The sequence below is a fragment of the Lycium ferocissimum genome, chromosome 9 (genome assembly GCF_029784015.1).
Source record: "Lycium ferocissimum isolate CSIRO_LF1 chromosome 9, AGI_CSIRO_Lferr_CH_V1, whole genome shotgun sequence".
Lineage (NCBI taxonomy): Eukaryota > Viridiplantae > Streptophyta > Magnoliopsida > Solanales > Solanaceae > Lycium > Lycium ferocissimum.
The window spans coordinates 57,330-76,862 of record NC_081350.1 but is presented as its reverse complement, the minus strand read 5'-3'; the positions used below and the strand labels follow the sequence as shown (position 1 = coordinate 76,862).

General features: G+C 32.6%; 1 protein-coding gene across 1 annotated transcript; it reads right to left on the bottom strand.

The window, feature by feature from the left end:
- Positions 1-492, bottom strand: LOC132069185 (putative disease resistance protein RGA3). The gene has a single exon (XM_059462618.1). It carries the CDS (start codon positions 490-492, stop codon positions 52-54), a length of 441 nt encoding a protein of 146 aa, XP_059318601.1. The 3' UTR covers positions 1-51.
- Positions 493-19,533: the final 19,041 nt, after the last annotated feature.

Here is a 19,533-nt window from a genome sequence, read left to right as displayed (position 1 = left end):
AAAAGAATATAAACTAAGTTGTTGTAATGTACTAATTTGTGTAAAACTTATTTAGAGATGAGCACCTGTTTCCCGTCTAGTAGCTTGTCTCTCTGTAGTCATTTCGTTCAAATGAAAGTCTCTTCTTTCCTTAGCAATTGCATCTAGTCTTTTCATCACTTCTTTCATCCTTTTCCCGATCTTGCGCCGGAAACTGATAACCTTTGGATGATAACACCCACATTCAGACTGCTTTAATCGTGTGGCCTTAGTTTTGCATTCGTCCAAGATGTCATCAACTTCATATGCAGCAATATTGAGTTTCTTTAACCAGTTCTTTATTGATTCGTCCTTAAATTGCTTCTTCTGGGCATCTTCTAGCACAGCTTGGATTGTAGAAAACAAGCTTTCGAGATTTACAAACTCCTCCTTAAAACCAAAAAGCAATCCAAGTTCCCCTTGGATGAAAGAACTCAGATTGTCTAGCACAACTTGAAGGAAAGCTTCTGCCATATGTAGATATGTGGAGGGAGACTAGAGTGGGAATTGTAACACAAATTAAAGTTGATGAGTAAACAATGAATCTGTATTTTTTAAATGTAGTTGGCTGGTGGAATGAAATATGAGGAGTTGAAAGTTGACTGATGCTTTGCTCACAAAGCTTGACTTGATGCAGGGTGTGAACTTGTAATTACAATGAGGATATCTTTTTGTGTGGTTGCATTTCAGGGAAGCTACTGCACATGCACATGGGGCCAAGTGTCTTTCATTGCTGCCTACCACAAAAGACTTTTGTTCGCCTTGAGTTGTCTTCCACAGACAGTACCACAGCTTTCTGCAGTACTATACTCCATATGTATATACTCTCTCCGGTCCACAGCTTTTGTTAGGCTTTTCTCAACAGAAAGTACATAGAGCCCGTTTGGATTGGCTTATAAGTTGCTTATAAGATTTGTTTTATTTTTGAGTGTTTGGTGGCGGAACAAAATCGTTTGTCTTAAAATAAGCTCAAAAAAAAAATAATTAATTTATTTCCAATTTATACGAAAGCGTTTATAAAGTGAAAACGAACATAAAAAAAAAAAAATAAGTTATTTACTGACTTATTTTTTTTAGGCATAAAATTTGTTTGCGAACTATAAGAAATGCGCCCGTCGAAACATTCATAGTTTATATATTCTTAACTAACAGCATATATATATATATATATATATATATATATATATATTAAGTTATATTGTTAAAAAATTATATTACATATATCTAAAATATATTAAGAATATACTTATATATATATATATCAATATACTTAGGTTATATAACTTATATATATATATATGTTTAAATTATATGTATACTATATATAGTCATATAACTTAAACATATATATATATGTGTGTGTGTGTTTAAGTTATATCTAGTGTGTGTGTTTAAGTTATATCTATACTAGATATAGTTATATATGTTTAAGTTATATGTATTATAACTTAAGTTTTTTTTACGTTTATAAATTCTTATTTTCTAAATTAAGTATATTTATATTATAAGTATATTTTAGTTATTTTTCAAATATATAACTTTCTAGTTTTTAATTTAAATAGATATATTATAAGTATATATTCTTAGTATATTTTAGGTATATTCCTAACTTAATATAAATAAAAATATGAACACAAGTAAATAGAAGAAAACTCAATGAGCCATATATTTTGTTCATTCATGGATAACATTTATTTGCAAGTTCTAATTTTTTTTAACTTACAAATAATACATGAGTTCTTAAGAAATAGTAGAATAATAAAATCAAAAGTGTCAATCATTTGGCTAATATCCGCCATATCATATTCGGTTATGGAGATATCTTCAAAGTCTTCCATTTGGTCCACTCCACTTGCTATCAAATTTTCAATCTCTTCCTCTTTGCCTTCCCGCTTTCTAAGTTTTGGTTGCGTCGCTCGATCAATCCGTGCGAATGCACACTAAGTGCTTCTGCAAGCTAAATTCGGATAATGAGTGTCTATGATCTCCACTTTGTTGTCTTCTTTGGCTAAATGCACTCCGAAGTCACGATTGATATTTGAACCGTAAGGATATCTCGAGCCATTCTTAAAAGTATCGACGACTCGCCTTGTATTTCTTCCACCATGCTAAGACGTCCAAATCATCTAGTTGGTTGATATCCACATTTGGCTGCATCAAATAAAAGTGATATTCATCAAAGTTTGCATTATAAGAAAGAGTTAGATGTGAATGTAAAACTTTTAAATTGGACAAACCCGACAAGCCCTTTTTCTTTACTTTGAGAAGTATTAGGGCGTAGAGCAACGGACTTGATAACCGGATTTATTTTTATACTCTTGTAAAACTCTTCCTATTTTCGCTAAGTAGGCTAAAATTTCGATTACTGTGGGATAAAATTATCTAGAAAAAGCAAGAGTTGCATTATAAAAAATTTGTAAGAGTTCAACACATTCCTTAACATCTTCCCAATCGGTAATATTTAATCAATCATCACTATTCGTATTAAAATGATTGTGAACTTGTTGTATGAGAATCCTATAATCATATGCTTGTTGTAACATAATGTAAGTGTAGTTTCACTTAGTGTCACTTCTACTTGAATTTTCAGGTCCAAAAGTAGCCATTTTACACAAGAATTCTTAAAATCTCTCAGTTTTGTCGTATTAGCATTACAAAAAAGAAACGCAACCACATTTCTAATTTTTTGAATAAAATCTTCAAAACACTCAAGATCATCTTTAACAATCAAGTTGAAAATGTGACAATTACATCTCACATGAAAAATATTTTTTAGCGGAGGGTTTAATTTCCTTTTTAAAAGACCAATCGCCTTTGTATTATTAGAAGCATTATCTAAAGCAATACAAAGTATTTTTATATAAATGTTAAAAAATCTCATAATAGTAGACATTGAATCAACTAAAAATTTTTCATCGTGACGATCTTTCCCTTCATCATATAAAAAAGCTATCATTCTTTTTTTGCGTCGATTATCATCGATCCAATGACGTGTAATAGCAAAAAATCTAACTTGTAAGATTAAGATCAAATCGCGACAAGAGAAACATTACAATTTAAAGAATTAAATACATGGCGCAAATAAAATCTATATTTTTTATACAAATCTATAATATCAGCTCTAATCTTGGAATACCCTCGAAATAATGGATTATAACAACGTTGAATATAAGTCACAAACTGAGCCCGAAAGGAAAGGAAAATGGTAAAGCATCAAAAGCAACCATTTTAGCTATTTCTACACGCTTTTTTTTCTTGTCATACTTAAAAATTTTACCGGTTCGTGGGTCTATTATCATTTGAATACCTCCCAGATTTGAACCCATTTTCTCTCCCTAAATATCCATATGTTTCTTTCTCATATGACCATTTAGTGTACTCGTTCCACATCCGTCCTTTTAGTTCCTCTTGCCTAAAAGCAAATACTTGTCGACATATAGTACATTTAGCAGTTTGGCTTTCCTTATCCTTAGTCATAAATTTTTAAATTTTAGCGGTTGGCTTACGAGTTCTAGGTGGTTTGTCTTGTGTATGTGATTGCGCAGGACATATTCTTCTAGAATTAAATTGCGTAAATTAAATTGCTAAAAATAAAGATAGAGTTGGAACGAAGGTACCAAATTGTCGGATTAATTTTCATATCCATGTCCTGCACAATCACATACACAAGACAAACCGCCTAGAACTCGTAAGCCAACCGCTAAAATTTAAAAATTTATGACTAAGGATAGGGAAAGCCAAACATTTAAATGCCTGCTATGTGGACAAGTATTTGCTTTTAGGTAAGGAACCGAAGGATGGTGGAACGGGTACACTAAATGGTCATATGAGAAAGAAACATACGGATGTTTGGGGAGAGAGCGAAACGGGTTCAAATGTGGGGGTATTCAAATGACGATAGACCCACGAACCGGTAGAAATTTTAAGTATGGCAAGAAAAAAGAGCGTGTAGAAATAGCTAAAATTGTAGCTTATGATTGTTTACCATTTTCCTTTCCTTCGGGTTTGGGATTTGTTACTTACATTCAACGTTGTTATAATTCGTTATTTGAGGGTATTCCTAAAAGTACTTGTAGAACGGATGTTATAGATTTGTATAAAAAATATAGATTTTATTTGCGCCATGTATTTAATTCTTTAAATTGTAATGTTTCTCTTACGGATTTGGGTCTTAGTCTTAACAAGTTAGATTTTTTTTTGCTATTACATGTCATTGGGTTGATGACAATTGGGTTATGCAAAAAGAATTATATCTTTTATATGATGAAGGAAAAGATCGTCGCGATGGAAAAATTTTAGCGGATTCAATGTCTACTATTATGAGATTTTTTAATATTTATAGAAAAACACTTTGTATTGCTTTAGATAATGCTTCTAATAATACAAAGGCGATTGGTCTTTTAAAAGAGAATTAAACCCTCCGTTAAAAAATATTTTTCATGTGAGATGTAGTTGTCACATTTTAAATTTAATTGTTAAAGATGGTCTTGTGTGTTTTGACGATTCTATTCAAAAAGTTAGAGATGCGGTTGCGTTTCTTTTTTGTAATGCTAATAGGGGAAGACTTAGAGATTTTAAGAATGCTTGTGTGGAAAATAACCTTAGACCTAGGAAAATTCAAGTAGAAATTGAGGCTAGGTGGAGCTACACTTACATTATCTTCTGACAAGCATATGAGTATAGGATTCCCATACAACAAGTTCACAACAAATATAATATTAATAGTGATAATTGCTTAAATTTTACGCATTGGGAAGATGTTAAAGAATGTATTGAACTATTAGAAAATTTTTATAATGCAACTCTTGCTTTTTTCTAAACAATTCTATTCCACGGTAACCGGAATTTTAGCCTATTTAGCGGAAATAGCTAGAGTTTTACAAGAGTATAAATATAAACCCGATTATCAAGCGGTTATTTTTTATATGACAACAAAATTTAAGAAGCATTTTTTTCCCATCCCAACTTTATTTATATCGGGTTCTCTGTTAAATCATTGTTTAAAAGTGTCTTATACTAAAGCATTGGTTGGTCAAATTTATACATTTTTAGAAATTGAACAGGGAGTTCGACCATCTTTATTGAAAGCTAACTCGCTATTGATGACGAATTTAGAAAAGTTTTTACTCATTATTCTAATTTGGAAGAACGTCTACACCGTTGCTCCACGCCCTACTACTTCTCAAAGTAGCAAAAAAGGCTTGTCGGGTTTATCGCATTTAAAAAGTTTTACATTCACGGCCGACTCCTTCTTGTAGTGCAAACTTTGATGAATATAACTTTTATTTGATGCGGTAACAAATGTGGATATCAGAGGCGGAAGAATTTGACGTCTTTGCATGGTGGAAGAAGTACAAGGCGAGTCGTCCGATACTCTCGAGAATGGCTCGAGATATCCTTACGGTTCAAGTATCAACCGTGGCCGGAGAGCGCGTTTGTGGAGAAGACGACAAATTGGAGATCATAGACACTCGTTATCCGACTTTAGCTTGCAAGTACTAGTGTGCGTTCGCGATTGGATTAGATCGGAGCGACTCAACCAAAACTTAGAAGCGGAGGAAGGCGAAGAGGAAGAAATTGAAGATTTGATAGCAAGTGGAGGACCAAATGGAAGACTTTGAAGATATCTGAGTGGCCGAATATGATATGGGGAAATTAACGAAATGATTGAGAATTGGTGATTTTATTATTCTACTATTTCTTTACAACTCATGTATTATTTGCAAGTTAAAAAAAAATTACAACTTGCAAATAAATATTATCAAGAATGAATAAAATATATGACTCGTTGAGCTTTCTTCATTTACTTGTGTTAATATTTTTACTTATATTAAGTTAGGAATATCTAAAATATTAAGAATATACTTATAATATACATCTACTTAAATTAAAAACTAGAAAGTTATATACTTGAAAATACTAAAATATACTAAGAATATACTTATAATATATAGTATACATATAAGTTATCTTTTGTATATATATATATAGTATAAGTTTAAGTATAACTTAAACATATATATATATATATATATATATATATATATATATATATATATATATATATATATATATATGTATTAAGTTATATGTCTAGTCGAACGTAGACACTTAAATTGAGGTAGAAGGAGTACATGCCAAATGAAGAAAATGAAAGGATAATTAAGATACTGCAAACTACAATTGCTGTTGCTTTTTGTATAACTTATTGTTGTTGTGTTCGTTCACTTTGAGAATTTATATATAAGAAGAAAAAAAATATAGAATAGAAAAATAGACATATGGTCAAGTAATATGAGTCGAATGGAGTACTTCATTTATTAATTCTTAGAGAACGTGAAAAGTCAAGTATAGTAATGTGGCCAAGTAATATGGGATGAAGGGAGTACTTCATTCATTAATTCTTAAAAAATGTGAAAATTCAAGTAACGTGATCAAGTAAAATGGGACGGCGGGAATACTTCATTTATTAATTCTTAAATAACGTGAAAAGTAAACAAGTAAAAGTATACGGAGGAAATAAATATGTGTCGGGGAATTAAAATTGAAGTGCATATATGAGAAGAGAATAAATATTCAGCAAGAACGTCAAAAGTAAAAAATGAACAAGTAAAAGTGCACGGAGGAAATAAATATGTGTCAGTGAATTAAAATTGATGTGCATGCGTGTATACATGATAAGAGAATAAATATTTAGTACTATGACATATTTTCACATGAGATTTATTAATTCTTAACATGAAAAGTCAAAAGTGAACAAGTAAAAGTGTACGGAAGAAATAAATTTGTGTAGGAGAATTAAAATTGAACTGCATACGTCTATACATGAGAAGAGAATAAATATTCAGCAAGAACGTGAAAAGTCAAAAGTGAATAAGTAAAAGTGAATGGAGGAAATAAATGTGTCGGAGAATTAAAATTGAAGTGCATACTTCTATATATGAAAAGAAAATAAATATTAAGTACTATGTCCACGTGGGATAAAAAAATAGTTAGATAAAGTGTACAAGTTATATAACTTATGGATACAAACATTCATTGCGTGTATAAGTCGTAAAGCTTTTGACAAATTGATGAAGTTGTGTTAGTCGTCCTTAGGCACTTATGCATAATAGAAATATAAATATATAAATGATATGATTTGGTTTTTGAGAATCACACTCCGTTATTTAATTAATCCGACATATGTTAGTTTTGGTTTAAAACAGGTTGTTTTGAAACGGGTAGCATGTTGCAGTTGGAATTGTAACACAAGTTTGATGGGTAAACAATGAGTGTATGATTTTGAAACAAAGTAGGATAGTAATAGCCGTTGGACTGAAACGGGCTAGGCGTCTGCAACAGAGTGTGTGGCTTTTACATTAAAGCTTGACTTGGTAAGTGGTATGCATATTCATCAAAACTGCCCACATGATTTCTCACAGCTGTCCACCACCGACACTTTCCTTGTGGGGGTAGTTTGCAGAAAGTCTTCCAGAAACACGTGGTCTTTTGGTCTTGTCAACCTCTCAACTCTCAACTTGCCCAACACAGCTTTTTATTTTGACCAATCCCACAAAAAAGCAGCTCGATGCATTAAATTTTCGTTATGTGCGGAATTTGAGAAAGGACCGGATCACAATGAATTTGGAAATTGTTAGTCTTACTATCTGTATTTTTTGGAAATTGTTAGTCTTACTATCTGTATTTTTTCTTTGTTAGGCGTTAGCATTTCTATTAGTTGAGTAATCTTTTTATAACTAACGGTGGGTAAAACACAATTTCATTTGTGAAGGTGTTATTAATTTAATCGATAACTGATAGGTCGAACTATTAAGCACAAATATCCAACCGACCTGCCCGATAAACACCCCTAGCGACTATAAACTACTGTTTTTTTGCATAGAAGTATCTAAGCTAAACTAATTTTCTTTCGCGTTAGTTTGTCTTACACATTAACAACATATCTTTCTGGTTTTGTCAATCTCGTCAACTTGGTGCTTCCATTCCTTGGAGCATTTGCTTTTGAAAAGGAGTAGTTAATTAGTTTTTCTAAAAATATTAAGTACTGTCCTCCATATGTATTAGAGGTAATTTTTTTTCGAATATGATTGTTAATTATACTCAAGTTAATCTTTTAAATATCTACTTTTGAGTTTTTTTCTTACATATTTTTTTTTTGTTTTTGAATTTGAGAATCACACTTCATTTTTTAATCCGACTATACAATATACTGAAAATTTCCCTTTGACTTATCCATTTTAACAAATCAAGAGTTTTTTCTTTTTCAATTTTATCATTATTAGTAAGTAACTACATAGTAATAGCTTGGGCTGAAATGGGCTACCGTCTACAAGGCAGTGGAAGAACAATGTGTCCAGTTTTTTCATATAAGCTTGACCATGGGCGGAGCCACCTTCGGCTAAGGGTGGTCAGGTGCACACCCTTCGTCGAAAAATTAGGCGTTGTACATAGGTTAAATATTAGCTACTATGAGTATATATTTAATTTTGCACACCCTTAATATAAGTGAGAAAAAAATTTACATACCCTTCGCCAAATTCCTGGCTCCGCCACTGAGCTTGACTTAGTAATTGGTATGCATATTCAGGGAAACTACTCATGCCATGTCTTTTATTGCCCACATTGATTGCCTACCTACAGCTGCCGACCTACTTGTGGGGTAGTCTTTCACGAGTCCAGAATCAAAATATCCCAAAAAAATGGAGTTGAACCAGAATACCTCAAGAAAAAAATACTGTAACAAAAATATATTTAATGTAGTATTTACTACGTTAAAGGACTTAATCATAATGGTGCGGTTAAGTCCTTTAATACAGTATAATGCAGTAAAATCTTTGCATTATAAGACCGACAATTTTTTTCTTTCTATAACGTAGTATTTTACTGCGTTATAGAAGCAGTAGAAAAAAAATTTGGTCAACTTTTCTTTTTTTTTCAACACTTAGTGTTTTTTTATACTTTGACCAACGATTAGTCGTGTGTCGAGAGACTCGAAAAAGTCAATATTTTATATAGAACGATTATTATTTTTTCGTACAATAATAATGTAGGCTCGATACATCAAGGATGCTTAAACGTTCGGATCGTTATTTTGGGGGCGAAAAGGTCTTTCGAAGTAAGTTTTGTTTGAAAAGCTTTTTTAGGTAAAGTGTTATATACATGTACGTCCATTTTTTATTTAGGACTTATTGTCATTAGCTTAAAGTTTTTTATTTTTAGGGTTTAGATTTAAGTGTGTTATTTTTTAACGCGTAACTTTCTTTCGAATATACGCGATTTTTTGTGCTCGGATGTCCGATTTACGCGATTTTTTTTGTAACATATTCGAAATAAAGTTACGCATTAAAAAAAAAAACACTTAAGGAACACTTAGTGTTTTTTTGCATAAAAAGATCGCAACATCTTATTATTTTTAATAAGTCTTTTTTTTTGCAACACTTAATGTTTTTTTTTTTCCACACTTTGACCAACGATTAGTCGTGTGTCAAGACTTCCAAATGTCAATATTTTGTATAGAATCTGGTATTTTTTTCTGCGTACTATAATGCACTCTTAATACATCAAGGATACGTAAACGTTCGGATCATCATTTTAGGGGTTGAAAAGGTACCCGAAATAAGTTTTGTTTGAAACTTTAGGTTTAAGTGTTTTATTTTTTAAGATTTTGATTTAAGCGTGTTATTTTTTAATCAAGACATAAATTTATTTTGAATATAAATCTAAATCTAATTCAAATAGATAAAAATGTATTTAAAAAATACAGGGAGAAAAACTAGTTGTAAAGTGGTCAAACTTTAGATGGTCATAACTTTGCACTCAGATGTCCATTTTACGTGATTTTTTTTTTTTGATGTTGCGTATTTTTTCAAGATCTATGCGAACAAACTACTGGGAAGGTGGTTTATTTGAGCCCATTTTTAAAAAAACACTTGTTATCTTATTCAATTTCAATTTTCTCCCAAATTGGCTTGTTTTTTGTTTTCTTTCTTATAATATGATGATACTGAAATAGATTTGTACAACGTAAAAAATCCGGACAATGTAGCTGTGAATGTCAATTTCACTTTTGTGGTTTCAATTTTTCAAAATAAAGATGACTAATTTTCTCGACATATAAAATTGACTAAAATAAGCAGGCACCTTTTTAACTCCTAAAATGACGATCCGAATATTTACGTATCCTTGATGTGTTGAGCCTACATTATTATACGCAAAAAAATATAATAGGTTCTATGTAAAATATTGACTTTTTGGGGTTTTGACACCACATTAATCGTTGGTCGAAAGTATGAAAAAATACTAAGTGTTGTAAAAAAAAAAAAAAAAAAGTTGACCAAATTTTTTTTTTTTTCTTCTTCTATAACATTAAAATACTGCATTATAGAAAAAAATGCTTTTGCCGGGTCCTATAATGTAGTATTTCTTGCGTTAAAGGACTCAACCGCGCCATTATGAAAGGTACTTTTGTTACAGTTTTTTTTTTTTGGGTATTTTTGTTCAACCCCATTTTTTTGGGGTATTTTGGTTCTGGACTCGCCTTTCACCTCTGTTTGCGAAATTTTTTCCACGATAACCCGGCCTTTTGGCCTTGTCAATCGCACTTCTTGAAGGGTAAATTTCATGGTGGTGCGTAAATTTACGATTTGATATGTTATTTTAATGCTGTTTTAATTTTTCGACTTGCATGTAGATGTTACTTGAAGGTCAAGGCTTGTGTTTGGATGTTTTAGTTACAAATATTTATGTTTAATGTTTTAATTGTTGAAAATTTAGGAGTTTGATCGGTTGGAATTGGTAGATTGATGACTAGGAATTGGTGGATTTGATTGTTCAGTTGGATTCTTTGGTGAGCACCTGTTTCCCGTCTAGCAGCTTGTGTCTCTGCAATCTTTTCGTGCAAATGAAAATTCCTTCTTTCCTCAGCAATCGCATCTAAGTATTTTCATCATTTTTCATCCTTTTCCCGACCTTACGACAGAAAGTAACAGCCGAATGATAGCGCTCATATTCAGACTTCTGAAATCTTATGATCTTAATTTTATAATAGGGAATTTGACTGTGCTTCGCGGTGTCGTGAAATAATTTCATCTTACACGTATAAAAATAAAAATAAATTAGGTACAAAAGAGAATTCTGATAGTTGATCAGTAAAATAAACACATGGATATTAGTTCTTAGATTTAGCTTAAAATGTTTGTTGAACTGAAAATTGACAGTATGAATGTGTAAAAGTTCGAACTAACATGCTAATAGGTAGGAGCTTCGGAGATTTACTGGGAAAAAGAAGAAAAAAAAGTACAGAGAAAAATGAAAACGAAAACAAAAAGAAAATTTAAAACATGACACTTGTTTTTGGCTTCGAGACTCTCCTTCGTGATACATCTGACTCAATGACTTTGAATTTGGCCCCACTCTACAAGTACAACAAATATCAAAGAAAACATTATTATAATGCACAATACAAAAGAAAACTGAAAAGCCAGTGTTACAACCTATAAGAACAATGAACAAAAAGAAAGAGAATATTAAAATTTCAAGAACCTACAACTCCATAAGCATAAAGTAAAGAGATTTAGGAAAAAAAATTGTCGCTGCAAAATGGATGACAAATAACTACCTATTCTTACAGTCCCGTGATTGCTATTTTACAGTACATCACTTAAGTCCGAAGTAACAAATCTATTTAAATTATACTATAAATCTTGCACCTTTCTTTAGCGCAATCATTATCAAACTCGTATTTACAGCACAATTCTGAGCCGAAATTCATGGTATAGATTCAAAAGCAATGCAGCAACTCCGTAAGGCCACTGCAGTCATATAAGAATTTAAGAACAAAGATTAGAGAAGGGGATGGGAGTCATTGTGTAACCTCCATCCGTCACACTTTTGATTAATTAGAAAATTAATTAATTACGAAGCATCACTGAGATTAATCTAGAAAAGAGTTAAATATGAAAACTTTACTTTTTTTTAGCAAATTTTTTAGAAAAAAAAAAAAAAGAAGAAGAAGAGAGAATTGTGTGTTGTTGAATATAAATATACACAGCACTTGCACTATGCAAAATAAGTAATGCATCAATACCGCTAAGAATGAATGAATAGGAATTTAATTGTCATTAAAGTCATGGCGTTGCTCCTACGTGTGGGTTGACTTCAATATTGCTCCTACATGGGTTTTATTGCTCCCACGTGGTTTGATTGAAGCAAACAGTAAATTGGATTTTATTGCGAAGATTAATCATAAAGACAGCCTTCATTAATGCTATGTGGGTTTGATTTCAATATTTATTTATGATGTTTTCATTAATCCATTTACTTATCAGATTACGTACAAACAATGCAAAAAATCGAGAAAAAAAATAAATATCAATAAAAGTCATAAAAAAATGCCATATCACCTTACTTATACTTAATTTTATATTATATATAGATTCGTCCAATATGTCATTGATTTGTAATAAATGCAAATTCAATTAATTACTGGGGATATCTTTTTGTGTGGTTGCATTTCAGGGGAGCTACTGCACATGCACATGGGGCCAACTGTCTTTCATTGCTGCCCACCACAAAGACTTTTCGTTTGCCTTAAGTTGTCTTCCAGAGACCGTACCACAGCTTTCTGCAGTACTATGCTCCATATGTATATACTATCCCCGGTCCAATTTATGTGATTTGACCGGACACAAATTTTTAAAAAATAAGAGAAAAGACATCATTTTGATCTTAAATTTGGCGTAAAAAATTCGGTTTAATGATTAAAACTTAATTTGTATTTATTTATATCCTTTAACAATTTTCATTTTAAATTAATTAAATACAACATCAAATATTGACATGACAAAAAAAAAGTAAAAAAAATTAAGAGAGTGAAAAATATAAAAAGATGGACCCGCTGATATATATATTATTATATAATTAAAAAATAAAATAAAAATAATACTATATAATTAAAAATAAAATCAAAATGCACCTCCCACCCCCAACCGCTCCTCGCCACCCCACCCCACAGCCCCGGCCCTCTTCTTCACCAAACAATCCTGCCCCCACCACCATGTTCTTCTTCACAACCCCCACCCTCACCCCACAGCCTCGCCCCCTCTTCTTCACCCCACAGCCCCGCCCCCACCACCTTCTTCTTCTTCACAGCCCCCCACCCCACGCCACAACCCCTCCCCCACCACCTTCGTCTTCGTCACAACGCCCACCCCACGTCACAGCCCCGCCCCCACCACCTTCCTCCTCCTTCTTCTTCACAAATTCCTTTTTCTCTCTATATTCTCATCATTCTTTTCTTACCATTTTCACCATTTTTTAGTTTCTTGATTTTGATTTTTGTTTTCTTTCAAAAATAAAGTTACGGAAGAATGATTATGGAAGAAATGGGATTGCTAATAATAATAATAATAGCCAACAATAACAATCAAAATAACCAATTTGGACGAATTCGAGAAGGAATGGGATGAAATTTGGTGGGGTGATGATGGTGGTGGTGGTGGGTGTGGGTTAAAGATGTGGGTGTTGTTCTTATAGGTGGTTATGGTAGGATGAGGAGAAAGAAGAAGAAAGAGAAAAATAAAAAATGAAGGGTTGGTAATTTTTGACATGGCAATGACGTGGTGAGGATGACGAACTGAGCTATGTTCAATCATGGCGGCGTCGGCGGCGGTGCTGCGGCGGATGTGACGGCAGCAGCGAAGGTGTGGCGGCAGCGGGGGGTTGAGGAGAAAGAAAAAGAAAGAGAAAAAATAATAAAAGAAAAATAAAAAAATGAAGGGTTAGTAATTTTTGACATGGCAACGATGTGGCAATAACGTTGCGCGAGTGTAATACACCTCCCATTATGAGAGTGATATTATTTTTTTAGGGTGATAAATAATTGAAATGAAAGTTGTTAAGGAGGGTAAATAAATACAAGTAAAATTTAGTTATCCGGAGTTTTGCGCTAAATTCAAGAATAAATGATGTCTTTCTAAAAAAATAACAAAATTTTTTGTTACGTTTATCAAATTATCCTTACTTTATTACTTACTTTTGTTAGGGATCTGTCAACAAAAAGTACATCTTTAAAATTAAGTAACGTTTTTGAATTGCATATGTATCTGAAGTAACGTTTTCGTATATGTTGTTAGAAATATTCTAGTTAATCTTTTAAATATCTACTTTCAAAATTATTTTTCATTTGATTTTTCAGAATTACGCTCCGTTTATTAAACAAAAATTGTTTTGAAACCGATAGCACGTTAGCAGTTGGAATTGTAACACAAGTTGAATGGGAAAACATGAATCTATGACTTTGAAACAAAGCAGGTAGTAATAGCCGTTGGACTGACATGGGCTAGGTGTCTGCAAGGCAGTGGAAAGACAGGTAATTGGTATGCTAATGTCATGTCTTTTATTGCCCCACCACCTCTACTTCTCTTGTGGCCTTTTGGTCTTGTCAATCTCTCAACTTGTCCAACTTGGTTCAACACAGCTTTTCACTGTGACCAATCCTCGGATGCACCGTTAATTAGGAAATTTTTAGTGTCACTATCTGTATTTCTTCTTCTGTTAGGCTTTCTATTAGTTGAGTAATTTTTTTTATAGCTTACAGTGTGCTACAATACAAATTCCTTTGTGCAAGTGTTATTAAGCCCCCGTTTGGCTATAAGAATTATTCACTTTGTTTTGAATTTTTTTTTCACTTTTTTTCGGAATCATTGTTTGGCCATGAGAATTCAGAATACCAAAAACTTAAAAAGCTTATTTTTAAAAAAAATTGCATTTTTTTCACTTTTTTACAGCTACATTTCACCAAAAATTACAATTTCAAAAACTATAGCTAAACACAACTCCAACTCCAACTCTAAAGTTCCAAAAGAAATGATTTTTTTTTTATATCTATAGACAAACGGGGCGTAATTTAACCGATACACACATCGACAACAGATCAATAACCCGCTAAGCAGATACCAAACTAACTTTTATATATATCTTCGTTTGGTTAGCGGTTTAGTGTATTTCAAACCCAATAACCGATAAATCAAAACATTAAGAGCAATATCCAACCTAATCGCACAAGCACCCCTACTTAGTTGCATAAAAGTATCTAAGCTAAATTTTGTAACTATAATATATACTTATACAAAAAGTTTTATTCCGGGGCATGCGGTCTCACATGCCTTATAACACTTGTGTGCGACTTTTATTAGATTGACATGTGGAGCTTATGGTCCACTTGTAATTTATTACTCTCTTCGTTTCAATTTATGTGAATTTATTTGATTGAACATAACATTTAAGAAAGCGTGAAGATTTTTAAAATTTGTGGTTTAAAATAAGTCTTGAATATTTGTGCCATTGTAATCATTTCATCAAGTGAATTTGTTTTCGAAGTAGAAAAGGAGGTCATTTATTTTGATTAACTAAAAGGAAATAGATTCAAATAAATTGAGAGAAGATAATGTAATTATAAAGGAAAATGGTCAAAAATGCCCTTCAACTATCAACTATTGAAAACTAACAATATTTTCTCGCTGTTTAAAGTTTGGCACAATCATACCCCTGAATATGGGTCAAATATGCCTTTATTTCTTCAAATGAGGCCAACTAGGATAACTAGAACTGATTAGCTGATTAGTTGACCAGACTTGCCCTTGGAGTGCTCTTATGGACCTTCACGAGTACTGTAAGGGCATATTTGGTCCATCATATGAATATGGAGTATTATAAAAGTGGGAAGTTTCAAAGTAAAAAGTTAGATTGTTATAATGCCGATCAATAGTTGATGGACTTTTTTACCCTTTGAAAAATATACTAACTATGTATCTACATTATTATTATTATTATTTATACAAAATTTAAAAGTCCTCATAATTATGATAAACATGCTGGCTTCTCCACTCATACGAATCTGGTCAATTAAACGTTTACACAACCATTTAAGATCTTTATTAATTGTCAAGTAACTGATGAGGACTAAGGGTCAGGCAATTAAGTAGGAAATGGATGAATCCGTTTATTTGGCTAAAAATCCCTAATAATTACAGTAACTCTTTTCACCTTCCGGCTTCCAGGTCTCCTATTTAAAGTCCCCTAGAAGGGCAACTGATTATGCAAATCCCATATGATCTTTTACTCGACAATTGACACTTCATTCTGGTTAAGTTCTTATCATTGTATTACCATTTTTTCCTCTATTCAGTATTTTTTAGGTTCCTTTTTGGCCACAAGCATAGGCAGGGTCGTGACAGAAAAATGAAGAAAAGACCATGGATCTTCTCAGAACTGTTAGAGGTGGCATTAGTGTTGAATTCGGAAAAATCGTGAAACGTGATTATACGAATAGAAAGAGAATGAGTGTTTGGTAGGAAAATAGTTTGCAGCCTGGAAGTACATGTCAAAATGGTATAATTTTCCAGTACATATTTTCCGAAGATGTTTGAAACTGTCAAAGAACATAATTTCAAAGTCTTTGGATTCATGGTTAAATATTTTTAATAGTTAATGGATGATGGATGCCGGAATCAAGATAATTGCCAGCAACTTCCATCACCTTTAAACTTCACAAATTATGAGGACCACCATCTCCATCTGTGGCGCTAGCGAAGATTTGTTAGCTATGAAAGGGAGGGCGTTGGTTTCTCTGAAAGGCTGGTTTTGAATTGGCACTAATTGATCATTTTTTATAGTATATTATGATTACAATAAATTTTAAAATGGAAAGACAACATATATGATTTAACATAGCCAAAATGGGGTTATTTATCTTTTTTGTACGTTTTTAATTTGCGTTTAAACTCATATACTTCGGAATATAATATGTATACAGTTTAGGTAATTATAAATTCTTATTTCTGTTACACGTTAAGTAATAATGGATGCTAAGTATACACATGCGAAACACGTTTCCAGAACTAGGGTGTATATAAACTGAAAGGACACTAAAGAAAATATTTCAACTTTATTTTGAAATAGAGTCATAGATGAAGCAGGTAATAACTTTATCCACATAAAAGGAATAGTCTACTAGTTTGAGGAAGTGCTAGATTTACTTTAATTTTTGCATCAACAACATACCCTACAGTGTAACACCAGGTGAAGGTGCAGGGACGTGGGACAGTAAGTTAACGCATGCCCCTACTCTTTGGAGGTAGAGCGGCTGTTTCCGAATTTATGCATAAAGTTCTTATAAAATTACACAGCTACTTGGGTTCTTCAAATAATCAAGCATGAAGAGTTAATTAACACAGTGGGTAGCCATGTTAGCAACTAAGACTTTGAGCTCATTTATTTGAACGCTTCTGCCTGATCTCCTCTTGAAGTCCCTCAAAAGAAATCGAATGAGCGGTATTACTTATATAAGTCATTTTTCCTTCAGAACTAGAGATTTTAAGGAGTACATGAACTTATGCGAATCTCACTCACTTTGAAGGGCTAATGTTCTTCAAGTAAATAGTAAAGCATGCAGTTAGCCTCTTGGAAAAGAAAATAGAAGCAGAAGTGCATATTTTCTCTGTTTCAAGATTTTACCCAAAAAAACTACAAACAGACATACAAAGTTGGTCGTATTGACCTGGTTTTATATTACCATATTATTTTGTGAATGCCAAACATATGCAACACTAACCTGAAAAGAGCCCTAGAAGAATTACAAATAAACTAGGTAGAATAACAGAGGCCGAACTCGTCGATTTTTATTTGGTGTCATCTAAACTACGATTCTTAATTACCCCCCGAACTTAGTAATATGATATCTAGACGACAACCCATTGATAAATGGATGTAACTTCTTGTTAGCTATACGAATTTTTTTGCCCATGTGACATTTTTTAAGGATAAAATATATATTTTTTTTTTTATCTTTTTAAGTTCTCCAATTATTTAGATCGTCTTTTTCGGGCCAAATCTGTAAAAAAAAGTAACTTGAAACAATAATATTTTGACCATACTTTTTTTTATTTGGCTAAAGATAATGATATTCTAATCAAGTTTATTTTTATATATTTGGCAGAAAAGAAGAAATACACAGTTAAAGCAAAATAATCATTGTATCTAAAAAGAAATAAATAAAATATCAACCAAATATTTTAAGAATTTGACCCCAAAAAAATAATGCAGAGTTGAAAGAAATAGTAATTGCATGAAAAGAAAAAAAAACACAATTTTTTTTTGTAGAAAATACACCGTCTAAATTTCATTACTTTTGCTAAACCTTCTTTTTATTTGGCTAAAACAAATAGAGTTTGAACTAAGTTATTTAGATTTGGATCCAAAAAAAGAAAAAAAATAGTTGAAATAAATAATCATTGTTTCTAAAAAGAAAAAAAATACAATTGGGATAAAATATGCAATGAATATTAAGAAAAACCAAAGAAACACAATTGGAAAAAATAAATCATTATATTGATTATATGGCGATTAATAGTTGAAAAATACTCCACTTGGAATTTTTTAATTTTTTGATTTTTGACCCTTCCATGCGCCTAAAAGAGAGTGTGTTCACGTTTCTTTGCCACGTTGTCCAGCAGGGGGGCCGGTATCATATTACCAAGTTCGGGGGTAATTGCCCAAATAGTTTAAGTGTACGCGAATAAAAATCGACGAGTTCGGGGAGTTCGGGGGTGTGCCATGTTTATTCTGCCAATAAAACTAACTGTTATACAAATTTTGGACTGCGAGCAATTTTGTTCCAGTCCTCCCCTATTCCCTTCTCGGAGCGCTTTGCCAGTTCTGGATAATAAACAATTCGCAATGCCTGCTGATTCTTCATTTCCATAATGCCAGCTGGAAGTGATTGCAGGTGAGGCAAATTCCATATAACCAGTGATTGAAGAGTGTAAGTTTTGAATCCCAAAAGGCAAGGCCATCATCTCTAGACAAAGAGCATCTACTAATCTTGTCAGGGCTGGTAAGTGTTGCAATCCCTCTGATAAAGATTTTAGCATCCCACAATCTTGAACGAAGAACTCCGTGAGTGAAGTTAAACCTTTCAGTACTCTTTCGGGAAGACTCTAGTGAATGACAACGTTGAATATCCAAGCGCTTCAAAGCAATAAGACTGGCCAGGCTGGTAGGCAGCTCTTTAAGTTTTTTGAAGGATGATATTGATGAGAGGCTAGAAACACGAGTTTTAGCTATATTTCACCCTTTATTTACTATACTTTAATTGTGTTTGAGCTAATATGTTATTAAATTATACTCATTACGAGTGTTTTGCTGTATAGGACTTGTTTTCGAGCTAACGAGCACTTTTGGAGCTAAAACGGATGCCATGGCACTTCGAAGTCTGAGTAGGAGTCCAACAAATCAATCGGGGTCGAGTTCATGATTCAAGGATCGAATACGCATCTGAAAAAATGAAAGAAAATGCATGACGACGCAAGAATGCTTGGCGCGACGCGCCAGTACAGTTTCCCTGCAAAATGCTGAAATTTGCAGATTTTGAAATTTTTGTCTGCTGCATCGCCTGGCGCAACGCCCTGCGCGGTAGGCCAATTTTTGGCAGCTTCAATTTTCTGAATTTTAAGG